The sequence below is a fragment of the Scatophagus argus genome, chromosome 6 (genome assembly GCF_020382885.2).
Source record: "Scatophagus argus isolate fScaArg1 chromosome 6, fScaArg1.pri, whole genome shotgun sequence".
NCBI lineage: Eukaryota > Metazoa > Chordata > Actinopteri > Scatophagidae > Scatophagus > Scatophagus argus.
Genome location: NC_058498.1, coordinates 15,661,949 through 15,681,502, shown reverse-complemented (window position 1 = coordinate 15,681,502; position 19,554 = coordinate 15,661,949). Strand labels below are relative to the sequence as shown.

Genomic DNA, 19,554 nt, shown 5'->3' with positions numbered 1-19,554 from the left:
TATAAAAAAATGCTCACAAAACCTGAGTGCAAATCTGTGAGGTGATGAAGAGTGAACGGGAAAAAAAGTGAGGAGCTCTTTCCACCATATCAAAAAGACACTCTTTGTCACAAACTGACCGCTACGACACAGCCTAAGAGTAAACTGAGCAAGTTTTAAACAAAAATGTGTTATCTGGAAACAAACATAAGTTCATATTGATAGTAATCTTGTCAATAACCTTCACTGAATTGAAAAGTTGTTTGGAGAGTTTTGTTGTCTCACAGAAATGGACATATGGGACCTAATCAAGTATTTAAGGAGAGACGGTGCTGTGTGCTGGAGAGGATGTCAGTACAGGTTAACTGACTTGACTCAATATGACATTAATGTAATGTTGGATTTATATGAACACAAGCTTCACTAACTTTAAACTAACTAATTAAATTCAGGTTAGAAAGATAGCGCAGCATTTTTAAGCAATTCCTTCAAAGACCTATTTAAAATCAAGTCCTTGATTTTTAGAGTGATGACTGACAGTTATTGCCTTTTTACTGGCTGAAGCTGCTAAATGCATATTTTTATTGACTGATGACAGATTATCTTAAACTATTTAGTAATGATCTCATACATATAGATGTTGACAGGAGATGTTTGGATTAAAAAAGGTGATAAGAGCAGAAAATACTTAAAAATGCAGAGGAGTAAATTTCTCATGGTGGAACAAAGAACAAATACCTCAGCTGTTTTATGTAGATCATTTGAGCAAAACAACTTGTTTACTCCCAGGCTGTTTTGGTGTGCAGATGGTGATAAAGTGAGGCATTGGTGGGGTTACTGAGACATGACGAGTGGTAGCGATGGCTGACTCAACCTTTCCTTCCCTTTCCTCAGGTCAGAGAAACAGGCGAAGCTCTGTCTGAATTTGCAGCTCCAATCCAAGGCTGTTATGGCCCAAGCTGTGACTCTGCCTAATGGCACTGATCATTTAATGATCTGTGGCGTGTCACTGCCAGTGTACAGAGAGTGAGAATGCCACACTGCTCATTGACTGACAGCAAATTAAAGTCTAACACTGTCAAGATGTGGAAATAGGCACTGAGACTTGGACGACGGTGCAGTTTTTAATAGGGGTGTAAAAGTGACGGAGGCTTACATTATGAGCGCACATCAGCGACACACACCTATACATACACTGACTGACATTCATTGCTAGTTACTCGGCAGCTAATAGTTTAACTCTAAATATAATCTAATCCCAGAATGAATTTGGTAGAAACTAAACGCAGCTTGTATCTGACACGCCTGCACTTTTACATTCATAGATTTCATGCAGCCATTCTTTATGCAACAAAACGACCACACAAACTCTTTTAACTGTTGGCTTGAGACAGGTTAAACATTAATCTCGTCTGGAGAAACACTGGGAGGTGAGAGAGAGCAGAGACATAGTTGCCTGACCGTGTCCAGGTGAGTGCGCTGATGCTTTGCGCGGTCGCTGGAGTTGCTGAAAGCTTTCTGGCAGCCAGGGTGCTGGCACAGGTACGGCTTCTCTCCCGTATGGCTCCTCAGGTGGATCTTCAGGTTCTCCAGACGTGAAAACGCTTTGTTACAGCCCTCAAACTGTGGAGGTGGGAGGACAGCGCACACACACAGACAGAGGAATGCATACACACACAGATACAGACGCAAAGACAACCGCACACAGGCAGGTATTCACAGGACCACACAAGGAAATAAACAAATGCCCACACGCATAACACACACATATACACGAAGAAGCACACCCACACACACACACACACACACACACACACACACACAGAAAAAGAAATCAATCATTGTAAAGCAGGCAAATTTTGGTACAATGTGGGCTCTGTATATGTGTATGTCTGTGACTCAGAAAGAAACTGTCCCACTCTTTCCCTCAGTCCCTTGATCATTCGCACAGCTGGAGGAGTTCACTCTACACCACATATTCACCAGCTATGGAAAAGTGAGCGACGCTAAAGAACCTGGGTGGTATAATCCCAAGCATTTTTTCCATAGCTCTTGAATTACGCGGTCAATCCAAGAACCTTTGTTGAAAACCGTGTCCACTTGAAAGACAGAGGCATGCGTGACAGTACACCTGCCTCAAGGCTGCTGCGGCGTCTAAATTGCAGGGGAAACTGGAGTGTGCTGTGCAGTGGAAGTTAATGGGCTGTAATGCATAGCATGAGATAAGTGTTCTGCTGTGTATGGTGCATTAGACTGACAAGTGACAGTGACTGTAAACAAGCTCATATCTGACCCAGCCTGGCCCATTTGATCCAAACCACTCAGCCAATGAACACCACAGATTTGTTAACATGTGAATGATTCATGAGGCTTCTCACATGTCCACTCCTGCTCTTACACAGAAAATACAACTGATTGGTTGATGAGGCAGTCCATGTCAAGACCCCCCTCAGTGGTCGCTGTGTAAAGAGTCACAAGCTGTATAAGTGTACAGTAGTATAGGAAGCACATCTCAGTCTTTCTTATATCAGGTCAATCTCACTTTGGCAGCACCTTGATGTCCATACCACGACTGTGACACAACTGTCAGAAGGTACGATAGTGAGGAGCTCATGCGGGCGTCCTTCTTCTCTACAGCCTCTATCCTGTGAACCTATGAGGACATGACTTAGATGCATGTCTTGTGCATTTTTAGAATTACCGCATCACAGTGAATGGCTCTGACCGTGTCTGTCCAGACTCACATAATACATGTAAAGAATTTTGAAGGAATTTAATAAAAGGGATTAAGTGTATTCTTGGCAAAATTCACTAGTTCACTATACTAATATGTATGATTCCAGTGTATAATTTCCTGTGAGAAACATACTGTCTTCACTATCTTTACAGACGAGTGCAGAGCTTCATCACATGATGCAATCGACATCTGAAGCTCAGCAAAGATCAGCAAAACAATTAACTAGTGTTGGGTCACTGCTTTATATTTGTCAGTGTGTAGGTTCATTGGTGGAAACAAATTCAGTCAAATTCCTTGTATGTGTTCATGTGCTTAGGGAATAAACCTGATTCTGACAGAACTTGCAGCACAGAGAATCTGTACAATCACACAGTTTCAAGGTGAGCACCCAGGATATTAGTTCCTGGCATGCTAAAAAGGAGTCTTGCCTAGTCCTTGGAGGGCCCTACTTGAAAGACCTGTCCAACCAAGGAAGCAGTTACAGTATTTCACAGAACAGATCTAATTGTGTTTATATATTTATTATGAAAATATATGGCAAACAAGATAAAATATCTTGAAGTAAGATTCATGAAATATAACTGTGTTAAACAATGGATGGAGACTTTATTTATTATGTATTTAACCTCATATTTAGGTTAAATACACTGAGAAACAGGGAGCCAGATAATCAGTCTGATGAAAACCTGCTGCAAGGACTCTCAATATAAACTCATAAGTTTCCAACAGATATAAGACAATATCTTCTACACTAAGAGTTTCCACACTCTTAAATCTCAAACCAATTTCTTGCAAATCGTCAAGTTAACCTAGTGGACATACGACTTCATGGGTAAACTGTTGCAGAGGTGCTGCGTTCTCCACTGTCTATTGTACCCTGATCTTTAGTGAAGTCTGCAGACAACAGGTCGGGTTACGGCTAAGGAGAGGGTTACACCATTCTTCTAATGGGCCTTCAGCTTCATCCAGGCTCAATACCCATCCCTGGTCTCCTTCATTCACTCACACAGCACAGGCAGGCCTTCTATTCACAGAGCCTCCATTTAATACAGGCGAAACTTAAGCCACTCATGGTAGAGTCGTGTTGGGTGACCAGCATGATCTGTGGGTGTATGTATGTGTTTGCGCGGCTCAGTAAGAGAGTCTTAATCTGCCTGATTATGGCCGCACAACACATAACTCCTCATGACATTTGTAAGACTGTGAAGCCAATCAGGGTGGAAACAAAGCATCCTGTTGACATGATCAGACACTTTTTTCATTATATTTTTTGTACGACAAACATGCAATTAAGACGTGGATGTCGTCCAAGTAAGTCTGGCGACGTGAGTTTATTGAAATTTCCGAAGCGCCAGTATCAGCCATGAATGAATCAAATCCAGTTTAAAATGTTATGGACAGTATAAGATTATTTCAATGAACACTCTTGATACTTGCCACTTTCAACACCTCGTGGAGCAGTCGCATTTCAATTAGTAACTGAAAGGAGGTTCAGTGCACAGCCCACTGTATAAGAACATGGCATAATTAGCTTCCATCTAATCAGCTATGTTTGGATCTGTGTATCACCTGGTGTGGCTAAAGCTGAGACATAATCAGGAGAAATGCATGACAACATGTCTGACTTCTTGACTAGACAGCAGCACAGAAGTCACAATGAGGCAGTGGACTGGAATGTAATACGAATAAAAAACCCTGAAATCACCAACACACATGCTGTCCAGGCATACAACCATGGAAAATGTCTTTCAGAGTTCACATTGCACAGTGTTGTATCGCGGAAACATATTATTCTAAAGTCCTGCCAATCAAATGTTTCGGATGGAAACAAGAGACGCGGTGAGGGTGGGAAAGTTTAATAAAAATCTCAGCGCAGAGGAACATCCACATTGCCATACCGGTCATGACAGACATGGTCCATGCTGACTGCTGAAATACGGCGCCAAGCATTAGAGTTTGGAAAACAAACACGGCTATTATTGACGTGCCAAATGTGTGTATTTTTGTATAAGGGAATAATCACTCTTTCATTGCTTACTTTTCCGCAATACAAATTTGAGGCTAAATTATAGTTACGGGTCCATGGAGGAAACCGTGTTAATCGTGTAGAGCGTATTATTACTCTGGAAGCTGGACTACCAGGGAGACGGCTGAGAATGAGGTTTTCCTGCCTGCTGGAAAACCAATAGGCAATGCCACCTCCGGGCACGGACACTACCCAGAGCCCTGCATGAAAAATGTATGCTTCAGTAAGATGTTTTAGCCAGTCTGCTGCTTAAAAGGGCTTCTTTCAGTGAGTTCAAAATCTACTTAGGTTTAGATATTTGGGGCATGCAGTGCTGTGCAGCTGCAACCCAGTATAGCTCCTTACAGATGAAGGATGTGAGTGTTTAAACAGTTGATGTGGACAGTATGTGGTCTTATTTTGTTAAGAAAGTGACCCATGGGAATGATAATGATAAAAACATTATGCATCCCTCCCAGGTTATACATTTGATTCTAACTAGACAGACCAAATTTGAAAATGATGATGATGATAAACGGCTCCAAAGATAATACATGCATTTTGAAAAAGCATGCACACAAGTGGGGTCCTTATATCATCCATAAGGAGTTGCTTAAAATATAAACTGCTTAGAAAGTAAAGAACACACAGGCTAAAGTGGCAGAAACCGAGAGTTGTGGTGGGGAGCTGTGCTGAGGCTTCTGACAGAAGATTGATTTTACCTTTGATATTATCTATGAAAACAGTTTAGACGGCGCTAATCACATTAATTGCTTTAAACATGTTTAGTTTTCCTCTCTGAAAGGTAAACTGGCAGATCAGGGTTAGCGCATGAGGCGAGCGGCACTGGCAGCATGGAGGGATTTGAGGCCCTTTTGACACCATCTCAGTCTTGAGTGGGGGGGTTCAGTAGCTCAGTAAACATTCAGGATGACAGCAGGGTCTTGACATGGCTGAAAGGGGCAAGAGTGGGTTTAAAAGGTGGACAGGCAGCTGATCACAACAGACAGATTATGGGCCCAGCATGCAGGCTAGTGGAGGTGCGGGGCGCCTGAGGCCTTCATGGGAAATGACTCCTGACTGGCAGGGAAAAGGCCAAACAGTGTCGGAGCTAAAAGGCAGCAGTGTGCGGCCCTCCTCACATGCAGTGGCTCATTAGCAACCTGCAAGAGCTGTGTATGGAAACAAACCGACCGTTATGGAAAGGTGTTGGGAGGAAATATGGCTGCTGACACGTAGGACAGAAATCTGAATAAAAGCTTTAATGAATGGCATAAGAAGAGGAATGCAGAGAGAAGAGAGGAGAGTAAAGGTAGAGGTTCTTTTATTTGGAAAAAAAGGAAGAAGAAGAAGTCTGACAATGGTCCTTGCAGCCAAGGCCATTACCTACAGGAGTATTTTCTCCCCAAGAATGAGCTCCAGAATTTTCACTTCTAACAGCTGAGCTTTTCTGCAGTTGCTACAGACGCGAGGGAATCTCCTTCAGCACCGATATACCTCTCTGGCTCTGGGCAGTAATTGTGCATCGGGCCTCTGACTAATGATGGCGAGAAGGGATTCAACTGTTCAGCAGCTTACTAGCATGAAATTCACTATTACTCATGTTCAAAGGGCCACCCCATAAAAGAAGAAAAAAGGCTCTCAGAGCCTAACAGCCTCCACCGCTTCTCCACTCTGATTAGTTTAATACAGTACACCCAGACTATTTTACAGCCAAGTCTGACAGACACGATGAGGGACAAAGTTTTGGTGGCAAAACAAAACACTGCCAAATGAAACAAGTTTAAAGTGTCAATGCTCAAAAGCAGCTTGTATAACTTTATAAGTATGAAAAAAGGGGTTTGAGGGAATAAGTTGGTTTATCACAAGGTGTCTTTCTCTCCCCTGACCGAAGAGGAAAACCACCAACACTTCGGGATCTGTTCGGAGGGAAGGCTGTGGAGCAGCAGAGAGCCCCGACTGCGGATGGGAGGAACATGTGCATTTAATCTGCCTGCTTCCAAATGCCCTGTGGCAACCACAGCAAAGAGCAGAAAAACGTAAATGGATGAAATTATATCCATATGATTCAATGAGACAGCTAAAGAGAGGCAGGTTTCTCATGCGCTTAGTCAGGATACAAAATTAAACACAGCTTCGCTAAAACATTCGCATTTCATAGTTTACATATATAATTTCCACTGCAAAGCTGGACCCTTTTAGAAGCCGGCCTCATCTGTTGCGAGGAGGACGTTAATTTGAACTGAAGATAGCAGTGGAGTTTTTTTCTTTTTCTCAGAGCAGGAGACAAATGAATTCACACATTCATGTTTTGTTTTTCCGTGAATTATCTTTTCTTCCCAGTCTCCCGCCTAATTGTCAGGAAGCCTTGATTTATGAATGGTGAGATATGAGTACACACAGCAAATGACTAAAAGCAAAGGAGTGGTGTCCAGATGCGAATGAACTAGCAAGCAGTGCAACAGCTCAGCCGATAAATTGGTGGGAGGAAGTAGTCATGTAAATGACTAAAGAAATTGTTCTTAACAGCCATTTTGCACTCATGCCTGAATAGTTTGGGGGCCAGATTAAAAACTATGTAGATGGCACAACAGGAAGCATTCCTATGATGACTAAATGAGGCTGCTCACATAATGAGTTGGCCCAGCTGTTTTGTCCCTCTTGCAAACTGTTTGCTGGAGATTGAGGAGGAAGTGCAGTGATGGATCTGAACCCCTGTTCCTGTGGTGGAGGCCTGGTTGTGTGCAAGTCTGGCCGCACAACAACATAGTGAGGCTTCATGGAAGCACTTAACCTGCTGTGATTCAGAGGCCTTCATTCAAATGTCTACCAGCTCTGCATCCCTGCATCAGATTAGAGAGCTAAGATGTGATTTCCTCTTCAGCCGGCCAGCCTGGGGTCTAGCGGTTCACCTGGTTGAGGCAAAAAGGAAAACGGGGTCACGTTCTCAAAGAGATGAAGCGAAATAACCGGGAAGAGGAGATGTCTTGGATGCTATCATTAGAGTTAGAGAAGATTCGATCTGAATTCCAGCTTCCTCAGAATCACACCCCCAGAATATTAGATTTTTCTTGTGGGCAAAGGCTCATGTTGTGCAGATTTGTCATTTTTGCACAGACATACTTTACACTAAACTGTACAAACACAGGTCAGCTGCGCAGCTCCCTTTGGAACAGACACTATTTTTAACAAACATGGGATCATGTTTCTGATTGCGTCCATATCAATGCTTCTTGGTGAGAGAGGAAAATGTTTGGATGCAATAAACCCAGAACTACAACAGCAGATTGCAAAATTGATGTTTTTCTGTCACATTCTTGGCTACATCTGTCTGTTAAAGGAATACTTTTGTGAATTTGGAACGTACTAAAGGTCTCCTTACGTCGATGTTCCATTATGACTGTATTCAAATATGATATTCCAATATGATGATGATGATGTGTTTGCACGATATTTGGCCCCTGCATGCAGCAGGAGTGCAAAAATCCCTTTTCCTTCTTATAGCTGCTCTGAGAGAGATCCTCCACATATTACTTTTTTTTTTGTCTTAAGCCTTGCCCTGCATAGGAAGCAACCCAATGAAAACAAAATGTTTTATTGCTCATTTGCTGTGAGAAAAACTTAAAATTTGTTATTGCCACAATTTCGCGGTTTATTCAAGTGTTTTTATTTCCTTGCACAGAGGAAATTGTTATTAAATGACGAATTTACTACAGTGTTATTAAAACAAAACAGACATTCATTATCTGTCTACTCGCAGCCTTTTTCTTCAGTGTTCAATGTTCAGTTTAGACTTGAGTCTCATTGGAAGTGTTACGGAAATATTCCTAAGTCTGACAAAGCAAGATTTCTGTCCAGAGTTTTACAGCAAAATTAGAGTGTTTATTTAAACGTGAGATTAACATGTAAATTGCCATCATATTGAAGGTGTTAGGGCACATTTAAAAGTACCTGACACTCTTAAAACAGTGAGAAAGACTTACTGTGCAGTTGAAGATTGACTTACAATATGATATGTGGGATTTGGGGTGTTTATTGACAAGACACATGATCCTGTGACCTATCATTCAGCAAAAAGCTTCTAAAAAAGCCGTCCCACTTTGTCTTGAGACAGTGTGTGTTACTCACTGTCGCTATATCACTACCCATCCTAACCAGTTATAACGGCCAATTAGAGTGCAATACAAAGCTTCCAGTGCCACAGCCATTAGTAACCATCAAGGCATTAATTATAAACCCATTCACGAAATCCGAACCCTCCATGAAAAAGACAGACTGGGGGTTACGCAATGAAAATCCTAAACATGATCTGTGTTCCGAGCCGGCGCCTGGACTGATGTTACTGGCAGTCAATGCAGGCGGGCCCATGAGCTACGGCGTCCGCTGACACCCGGGCTTCAATCTGTCCAGCACCTCTCACTCACACCTGCCTCTGTCCTCACTCTCCCTTTCTCTCCCTGTCTCTCTCTCTTCTCTCTTTTACCCCCTTCTGCCAAGAAGCTCCTCTCACTCCAACCCTACAATGGGGTGTTATATACATCTGTGACTCCATCTTATATCGAAGATGATAGACACCAATTCAGCAACAGCCAGTAATGATAAAAACATTATGTTTAATTGACCCACTTTACTGCTCTTTTGTACTACTTTTGTTCTATTAAACAAATACTGTATAATCCAGTGGGATGATTGCCTTGTGATTCCCCCCTCAGACTGTCTAACAGTATAACTTTTGTGTTTAAGCATTTATTTTAATCTTGCCACCACAACTATTCTTCTTTCACTCCAGACATAAAAATACATTTGCAGCTTTACGCTCTATCAGCTCTACATCACAAGAAAGGAAAGAGCTTTCTCTTTTTGCTTCTTTTTACTTTAATGTGCCTTGTGTTCTTTTACTGTACTTTGCTTCATTTCCCAGAGTGAAAACTGTCCAGACAATGAAAGAATGTGTCACATTACTTGGTCAAAATGCAACATGTCTTGTGATTGCATTTCATTTTGGTCTATTGAGGCTGCTGGTAATGGAGAAATTGTCATCTTTGCACATTGCCACAGGTCGGGATGGATGCCCAACTCCTGATATTACCCATTATTGCTTTAGAAGTAAAAAGTAGAATATCTGACAAAACATAAAACGTGGTCACAATCGAACCTTTTGTTTCTGAGTTACTGTGCTGAATAATGGCCAGAAAAATCTTTTGACAGAACATCACTGTATGTTGTCAAAGTAAAGCTGACTTTCTGACCTTTTAGACATGAAATGTCATCAGCTCATCATTTTATCCTAGATAGTTTTGTGAAATTTTGTCACGATTAGCATATTAATTCACGAGTTAAGGCTAAAAATGATTTTTGTGGAGTGACCTTGAATGAGCACAAAAATCTAATCAGTTCATCTTTGAGTCCATGTATAACCTGAAAACAAAATACCTCTGGCCATGGCTGTCGCAGTGCAGAGGTATATAAATCCACTGCTAAACCACAGCATCAGTCCAGAAAAGCAAAGTACATTGACAGCAGAAATTTCTAATAATGTAAGTATTTTAGGGTGTATTTTATGTAGCATGGATTCTTACTGTAGTCAGAGAATATTTCATGCTGATATACATATCCAACACTGCAATTTACTTTCCTTTACATGCAAACAGGGACACTTTACTCCCATTGCATACCCATTTGGTGATTTCTTGTGTTTGACTTGTGTGACAACTTGACATAATGAATACCACAGACGAAGCCACAGTGGCCCTATATCTGCTAGACTTGTGAGGTGAAGAAATAAAAGCCTTTCTCCCATTATAGAAAACCATTCTTTGTCCACACAAGGCAAGGGTTGACACAGATGTATAAGGGCTCATACCTACGGCAGCATAAACTGGGTGACTATAACTCTGATGTGACAACAAATAAACTCTGCAGAAGTCCAGTGAGTTGCCAAGCCAAATACCTTGATGCCAGAAGCACTATACTATTCAGACAGAAAACATGCCAGCAAAATTAAACAATAGGTCAACATGGCACTGTGATCAACACCAGCCCAAGGACTCAGGAAGGGTGTAGGGGAAGAGAGTGCATTTATGCAACCCTCTGGGGGTGGGGGGGGGACCAAACCACAAAGCCTTCGGGGTAAAAAAGCAGCTGCCCAAGAAATGTGGTGCAACTGAGATGCCATGGTGCCCCTAGATTTGTTCACTCCTCCGCATGCCAAGGTTGTGTTCTTTTCTGCTCTCTGTGGGTTTCAGGATCCAGTTTCCAGTGGTGTGGATACGGCTGGTTGCAATATATCAGACTGCGCTAGACATTCAGAGTGTCAAGTCAAATCACGGCTCAGGCGTTCTCACTGAGCACATCGCCATTCATTCACATTTCAATAAATCAATTCACCACATTTGGGTAAATAGTTCTCTATTTTATTCAATAATTCAGTCCACACTAACATGTCTGTGCCCACTGTCCTATAGGAAAACACATTTATTTGAGTACAAAACCACTCCTCATTCCTGTGCAATTACGACGGACTGGAGCAACCCGCCTTCGGCAAAAATCCTGAGGTTCCACTATTCGCTGGTATTCTTCGGTAAACGTTTTCATATTTATGGAATATTTCCTTCATGATTCTCATCATATATATGTTTATTTAAGCAGTAATACAAGGCCCAGCCTGGCACTCGCTGGCCTCACACAATTTGCTAGTTAAAGCGCAGGCACATTACAATACACTACTTTTCCATACACAACATGTATTTCCTGGCTGTACTTTAAGCCAGACAAGACCTGAACTAAATTTCTTGGCTTTATGCCTTTAAAAAAATGAAACTGACATACTGGTGATACTGACGTTTTGTTTGCTTTGCCCCTGAGAAGGATGCAGCTCGATCGACAGCTGCTACGCGACACAGTATGAAAGATCGCGGTTATGAAAAGCTGGAAGAACAGAAGAAAAACAAAAGGATATGCTCTGACTTAAAGGCTTCTTACGTCTACTGCAATTCTGCCCGAATAACTAAACCAATCTCGTTCTAAACCCCGTATAAACCTTTTTACATCGATGTTAAACTAATTCCAATGCCGAACAGACTGAATGTGAAACAGATGTTTTAAGAAGTGAACAGAAAGAAAGAGGGCTTCTTTCTGGAGACAGTTAGAGATTACTGGGGTGTAAAACTCTATGGGGGAGGTAATCCAAGCTTAAATATCAGAGTCTCTGTAGTGCCAGTTCTGCCGGGTCACACAATCATAAAATACAGTAATAACAAATTGGATCATTCTGTGTATCGTGTCCTTATATGTCCCAGTGCAAAAGACTTTTGGTCCCGTCTTTCTTTCTCTCTCTCTAATTTCCCCCACTCTTTCATTATCAATCATTACAGTAGATGTGGTTTTGGTAAAGGCTCACTATTTTGATATATGTGCCATTTAACACCACAATCCACGCCTCAAAATTCTACTTGGATCTTTCCATTTGGAGTTCTCTGTACTCTCTCACTCTCTGGTGGGCATTTGAAAACACACTGAAGGTCTCGACGGTATAAACACACACAAGCCTCTGCTTGGAAACCTTGGTCGACTTGTAACAAACACCTGAGTGGTGTACGTCACGTCTCTGCTAATATTTTAAAACAGTCTCAAGTCTGCATTCAGGGCATACCACATCACTTGTCATGCACAATGCCTTGTGATGAATTCTGGGCAAAAATGTCATTTTTTGGGATGACATCAGTGGAGCTGAATTGCCCGTCTGGCTCCGGTTCTCCCAGCCGTCAGTTATTTTCTCAAACATTCAAATTAAACCCGGCACACTAACCACAGGACACCGCAGTGCATAATTTAAACTTGACACCCTTAACGTAAACACATCTTTCGCTACATAATTTATCCATACTTCTCTTGGTGTTTATTTTGCACAGTAGCAACTTTCGTTTCTCATATATATTAGCAACAGATCTAGCCTAGTCTGCTGTGGTGCAGTGTAGGTCTGGCTGGGTGAAGGGATACTGTCATCCCAGGGTTGTGGTGTGGCCCTGAGACAGAAGTGGTCCCGGTGTGTATAAAAGTCGTTCTTGTTTGCTTGTTTGGTGGGCGATGTGAAGGCAGCTGGGGGTAGATGTTCCTTTGGACTCGGCTCGGTGCTGTCTGCCACACTGACAAGTCAGCAAAAAACAAAAACAAACATCTGGACGCTCGTCCGTTCAACAGACACCCAATGCACACACGTTACCAACTGACCCGTTTGGTGAGTATATTTGCAGAGTGGCTTCTGTGGCACAAATTGAGCCTGGGTGCAAAACGAGGCCAGTGTGTGAACGTGAGGAGTGAGAGAGGATGGTATTCTCAAAGGAGAAGGGACCCGTTATGTCTTTGCCCCCTAAAATGCCACAAATGTATCTTATTGACTGTAGCAAAGAAACAGTTAAGTACACCTCCACAATGCACACGATCCATGACGATATGCAACAAGGGGAATGTCTAAAATGTCTGCATGTGTGCAACAGTCCCCTGAACATGACAGAGACCCTGAACACACACCCAAGCTTCATGTATTAGTAAACTGATCTGGCTCAGTAGAAAGGTTAAACTGATTAAGGTTTTGGATGGGACACAATTATGACACAATCTCTGTGCAATGTATAACCAGCCCCAGCCCTGGGTCTTCAGGTTTCTGATACGAGAGTGTGATTAAATGTTGAGGAAATGGGGAAACTCAAAATACTGCATTCCAGACAAACGCAATTAGAGTGTATCACATGCAGTAAATCCTGCATGCTTTGATACCTGTCGATGAGGCTGAAAGCGAGGTAGCTGTTTGACCTTTCGTAGCTTGAGTTCATTGTAGCAGTGCAAAAATATTTTCAAGAAATCTTCAACTGCTTGTTGTGCACTGAACCCCAATACTGACTGTTAGCTCAATATGACACGATAGATAGCTGAACAGGTTTTCAACCATGGATTAGGAATCCAAACATAACAGCTCGGACATTTGAATGAGAGCTGCTCACCCGGCACGTACCGAGAGGTTTCCCCTGCTTCTTTACATGATCAGTTCGCATGAGTGTCTCCTTAAGCTCTGCCTGACACAGATCATTTGGTGGCTTGATCCCAGCTAAATTTACTAGGTTAAATGTTAACATGCTAACATTTTTGTTGTTGTGATCTATGATTATAATCTCAGTGCAGCTGCAGTTTCAGACTTGCCAACTTGTGACACTTTTTGGCACAAACTGGCCCATTTTTAGTGAGACGCTACCACGTAGAAAATCAGCACACTTTACTAGGAAATCCTAATTTTGTCCCTTGTCCACTGAAAAAAAATAAAATCCTGTTTTAACAGGGAATTAGGACATAAATGTTGTCATGCTGTGAAAGATTGAGAAAGAGAGAGTGACTGAAACACTTAACACTGTTAAAATGTAAAATGGCTGAGGTTTTAAATCTTAAAAAATAAAACCAGACTAGAGCAAAACTAGAATATTTTTACACCACATTAGCATTTAGAGTACACTGAACAGCCAAGCTTAAAAGCATTGAATGTTTGCATTCAAAATATATGAATTAAATAAAATTTTTACCTTTCAAAGTCAAAGTCAGGTTCTCATTTTTAGTTTCACTTTTGGTTTTTGGTCCAATCATTTGATTATTTACTTTACCACTTAAAAAAGTCACCCTTTTTAATGACCCTTTATCAAGACAGGCAAATAATTTTGCCAGAATTTATCTCACAAAATGTCATCATTACTCTAATAAAGAAATTTTTATTTTAATTGTTAATTAATTTTATAATCATTTCAATTAGATAATATTTAGACTAAATTTATCCACCCAGAATAAAAGCACCACACACGTTATTAACAAAAGTTTACGTACACCGGCAATAGAAAAGTAGCAGCAAAGTTTTTTTCTTCAGTGTAACATTATGAAGTGAATGCTGATCAAACATAATGGCTATAGAATAATGACAATCTGCAGTTAGTTTTCTATATCGCTATATAGCCTGCCACTGGGCATAAAAACTCCCAGGAAAATGAAGGATCACTGGCAGTCTATTATACTATTTCTACCTACTTTCATGACCTCATTATAGACTAAATGAATGAATAAACTTGCACTTTTTTCCTTTGCTGTTGATAGCTGCTACTCTGAGGAGAACAAAAAGTGATCCGGTTTTCTTTGCAACAGCTGCACCAACAATAATACCATATGGAAATGCTAGAAGTGGGAAAGTTATCTGTTTCTATTTTAATAGTCAATAAATAGCTTAAATATTAGATAAATATTCCACAAGCATCCTGTAATAATTTCTGATATGTGATGCTAATGACCAACAAATAGACTGTTATATCAGTTGTTTTCGAAATGCTTCAGTGTCTGGCTAAATAGAAAGATCAGCAGGGGACACTGAGGCGTATGTTGTGGTTGCGTATGTGCAGTAAGTGTTGAGTTTATCAAAGCAGTGCTATATTCAGATCTAAATGATAGATAGTGAGAGAGTAAGAGAAAGGGGTGGTGTTAGGGTTTTGAGAGTACTGGAACGCATTACTGCAAAAGATTGACTGGAAAACGTTTTCCGGACTGACAAGCAGTTGGCCCGGCCCACTCAACAAGAAAAACAAGTAAGATCCATCTATCCAGGGCTTTCATTTGTATGCCAAAACATCAGTCCCAGAGCCCCTCTGCCAGCAGTTTCATCATACGAAAATCACATGTGGACAGTGTTGTGCTACGATTAGCATGACGACCGGACTGCCAAGCGGGACACAGCAGACCTGACAGAAAGAAAGAGGATAACCACTGGATGGGATTATGGGTTTGAAGAAAGAAATTAGACTATCTAGCTACCTGGTGAACTTATTTGCCTGGGGAATGACTGACAAAGTTAATTCTGAAAAATTATTTAATGGGTAGCAGAGGTAAGCAACCTCTGGAGAAAGCCCTATATGTTGATCTCTGCCAGGTCTTTATTTGGACCCGATTAGGTCTCTGCATTAGGGTCCACTTGACAGACTTGAGAAGCTCTGTTTTCTAAGCGTCCAGTTATTTGTGACATGCTGAATCAATGCCCTTTCTCGCCTATTGATCCTGATTACTTTAAATGAGCCATATACATACCTTTCTTCTCTCACTACACTGGAGCGAATATGTGTGTGTGTACAGGAACCAGTTGGCCTTGCTGATCCACAATACTTTATCTCGGTAATTCAGTTTCCATGCATGCATGCCTGGGTTCCTCAGGTCAGTTTGAATGTCTGCCCATTGTTGCTGTTGGGTGCAAAACGTTGTGACCGCAAGCCTGGAGATTTTTAATGTTTTTAATCAACTGACGAATTACATGCTACTTTAAGGAATAAAAAAAAACTTTTCCCAGCTCCTGAAAAGCCAACATTTTGTAGAAATAACAGTGTACGTCTGAGTACGTCTAAATGCCCTTTAGGATCGTCTGAAAGTGAACCAAGCTGACTACATGTTCACTACGGGCAGTTTAGGATCCCGGTGGTTCAGAAAATGGACTCACAGATTGTGGCCTCTAAATTTCCCAGACAGGCCACGGTGTCGGTGGCTCATATGGGTACAAACACATTAATATCATCGTCACTCGCCGCCCGCACCCAGTGCCCAGACAGCTCCAGTTTCAGGCAGCATTCAGAGGAAAAGTCGGGTCATATGCTGAACCTCAGTTTTAATTAGCTAATGGCACTCCCTGTTTCATCTCCTGTGTCTGAGCTGATTGCTCACAAAAGAGTCCATTTACCCCTGAAAACAAACGCCATCCTGGCATCGGCCCTCACTATGTCTCAACATCTGTTGCCGAGGGATTTTGCCACTCTCCTCCAAAAATCAGTCTAGTAAATCTAAATATATATGTTTGCTGGTTTCACACCAGTGAATAAAGAGGAAATTCCATGATCTACGCTTTTTTCCAGCAGGGCCCAACATCCAACTTTCCTTCAACAAGTGGTTTGACTGAGTGGGTCTATGAGTGTGTGCATTTTTGCTATTTGTCTGTGTGTGCACACACAAGTGTATGCGTTTGGACAGGGTCCATTAAGCAGCTAATGCTGGCTGTGTTTTATCATTGTGAAATGGGCGAGTGGCTCTCTGTCTGGCCTTTGGCTCAAACATATGAGTAACAATAAAGTGCGTGAATCAACGCTTTTATGTAAGAATTTTCTTTTGTCTTTAAATGGTATGAATCATGTGATTAAAAAATAAGAATACCAATAAAATTACATAAAATTAATATGGGATGTAGCATAAAGAAAACCATTAAGATCACCTTACTTTACTTTATAAAATCTAATAAGTATGCTTCAGTAAATTTGTCTTTTCAGCCAGATGTAAAAATAAAGATCTAAATGAAGCCTTTTGTACTCAAGCCGACACTTTTTAATAACATTACCTGTGCTTTTATTCGACATTCTAAAAAAAATACTGCATTTTTCCAAATGTTTCCTGCATCTTCCTACTATCTTGCAGATTTCAGTCCTGAATCACTTATCCCACAACAACGTAACCTCCTCTAATAACGTTTAAAGTATTGTTTTGAAAAGTACCAAAAAATATGACTCAAAAAGCTATGCCAAAGAAACCAAATAAAGTACACAGTTCTGTACTCCTGCCTGAAGTCACTCTGACATATAAACACTCTGTCCTTTCCATTCAGACAGCTTCCATGGTTTAGGGAGGATATTTTCTGACCGTCATAGCTCGCAGTCCAGTCTTCAGACACTTTAAATCTGCTGGCCTGGCCTCTGATAAAGCAGAACAATATCAAAGTCTGGGACCATGTCAGGGCTACTCTTGCTGGATATATTTTTAATATTTAAGCAGACACAGGAGAAAAATGTAATAATCTAAAACAACAAGTGAATTAGGCATGAAACACAACAGGATATTGCAGAGAGATTATGTTGTTTCCTTTTTGCTGGTGTGTCCTTCAGCGCTTGCCTGCCCTACACAGCAGTCCAGGGCAGACTTTAATTGGTAGGGAGAAGGAACCAAACACATCTTCTAAAAAGGTAGGAGGACTTTTTAATAGCTTCAACCTCAGTCATCTACATATGGAAGAAACTGACTTCTCTTTTTTTTATATATTTGGAATTTCTAAAAATATTAGCCAGTATTAGCTGTCTGTGACAGACCCATGCAGGGGTTCGGAGTACAACTTGTGTGTTGTGATAATGACTTTTTCCTGCCAAGACTCAGCATGAAGCAAATGCTGTGCAGCTGCATGAAGAAAAAGAGATATAGTACATATATATATAAAGAAAGAGGCAGGGGGAGTAAGACTAGAGAAGATGTGTTGTGTTTGGATGTGAGGAGAGTCCTGTTTCATGAGCACCCGCTGGAATCTGCCGCTGGAAAGATAATAAAGGGATTAGCTCTGGTTTTTCTAGAGCATTTGGTCGTAAAACAGAACGTCTCATCTGCTTCCTCTATACGAATTGCTCAAATTCTTGAATGCCTTTGTCTATTGCAGGAGCACAACAAACACAAGGGGCATCGGCTGTAGTGGCCAAAAAGCACAGAAGCTCAGACAAAAACAAAAGAAAAGGATTTTGGACGGACACAACTAAAATACATGAGCAGTCACGCTCTTGCAAGTGCACACAGAGACACTAGGTTTGCTACATTTTTTTTTTTACATGTACATAGTACTTTAATCTGTATAGACTATATGCAAACACAGTTACAAATACACACAGAGAGCGTGTTTATTTTCTCTGGCCCTCCAAGTTTATCTGCTGAAGTCCCACATCAACATACATTCGGTCCCTGCTGATTAGATGTGTTGATTCAAGCTTGAAAATGTTTCACAGTTCTGTTTATGTTCTGTCAAAAGAGCAGGAGTGTTACAACCCAACGTACTGTGCACGGAATCAATACTTCCTATTGTGAGAGTCAATTAAAACAATAGTCTCATTTTCATATCACTGCACGGTTGTCAATGTGTGTGTGTTTGTGTGTGTGCTTGAAATAAGGGTGATCAGGAGGTTAGGGTGCATTGCAGTTTCACAGTGCTTCATGTCCACAGACAGAGTCCAGTGGCCAGTCCACACTGAGCCGAATTGTTCCTGCGCTCACATATGGTAAACATCTCCAAAAACACACACACCTTCACAGTGACATATTCATGCAAACCCCTATATACCATATGCACATTCTAACATTCACTCAGTCTACTTGCTGTGTCACCTGAATGCGTCTTCAGTTCTTCGGTTTTTGTTGGACTAAAGGTACACCCACACAAAGAGCAATGACGACAACGACAAAAAAAAAAAAAAAAAAAAAAAAAGACGAATGAATGCATTTAATACAACATGCTCCTCAACAGTTGGAATGTGTACAACACAGCAAATTGCTTCCAAATTTTTTGCTCACGCTGAGCTAAGGAAGCTGAGGCTGACTAATACCCTGATCTGACGCAAAGCAGGGAGAACAGCAGCAGCAGTCGAGTTTTTGTCTTTTTGGCTTCAAACTGCATTCAGCTTAGATGTGCACTAACAAGTATCAGCAACAGTCAGAACCAACATGAATTACTTATCCAATTCCACAGAAAACTGCCATAAAGTAACATTTTCTATTAACAGATCCTCATCCCAGCTAATATTTCAAGTTGTTGTTATTTAGAAAAATAAATAAGAATTTTTTTCTTTTAAGAAAAAAGGCCCTGAAATAAACCAGGTGTTGCTGCAATATTGCAGACTCTTTTTCAGAGTTATTCAATAATTAGGATTTGGATGGGTTCTTGAACTTGAAGAGGACCACTTCTGACAGGGGCTTTGGGTGAAGCTGTGAACTGAGCAAAAAGTTACTGACTATCCCTCTGTGGTTCTCT

General features: G+C 41.2%; 1 protein-coding gene across 3 annotated transcripts in view; it reads right to left on the bottom strand.

The window, feature by feature from the left end:
* LOC124060488 (zinc finger protein GLIS1) overlaps positions 1-19,554 on the bottom strand; it is a 72,781-nt gene that overhangs the window by 20,069 nt on the left and 33,158 nt on the right. For all 3 annotated transcript variants that reach the window (XM_046391519.1, XM_046391520.1, XM_046391521.1), the window contains one exon: positions 1,441-1,602. In XM_046391519.1, the coding sequence (XP_046247475.1) occupies positions 1,441-1,602 (162 nt within the window). The remainder of the gene's footprint in view (positions 1-1,440; positions 1,603-19,554) is intronic.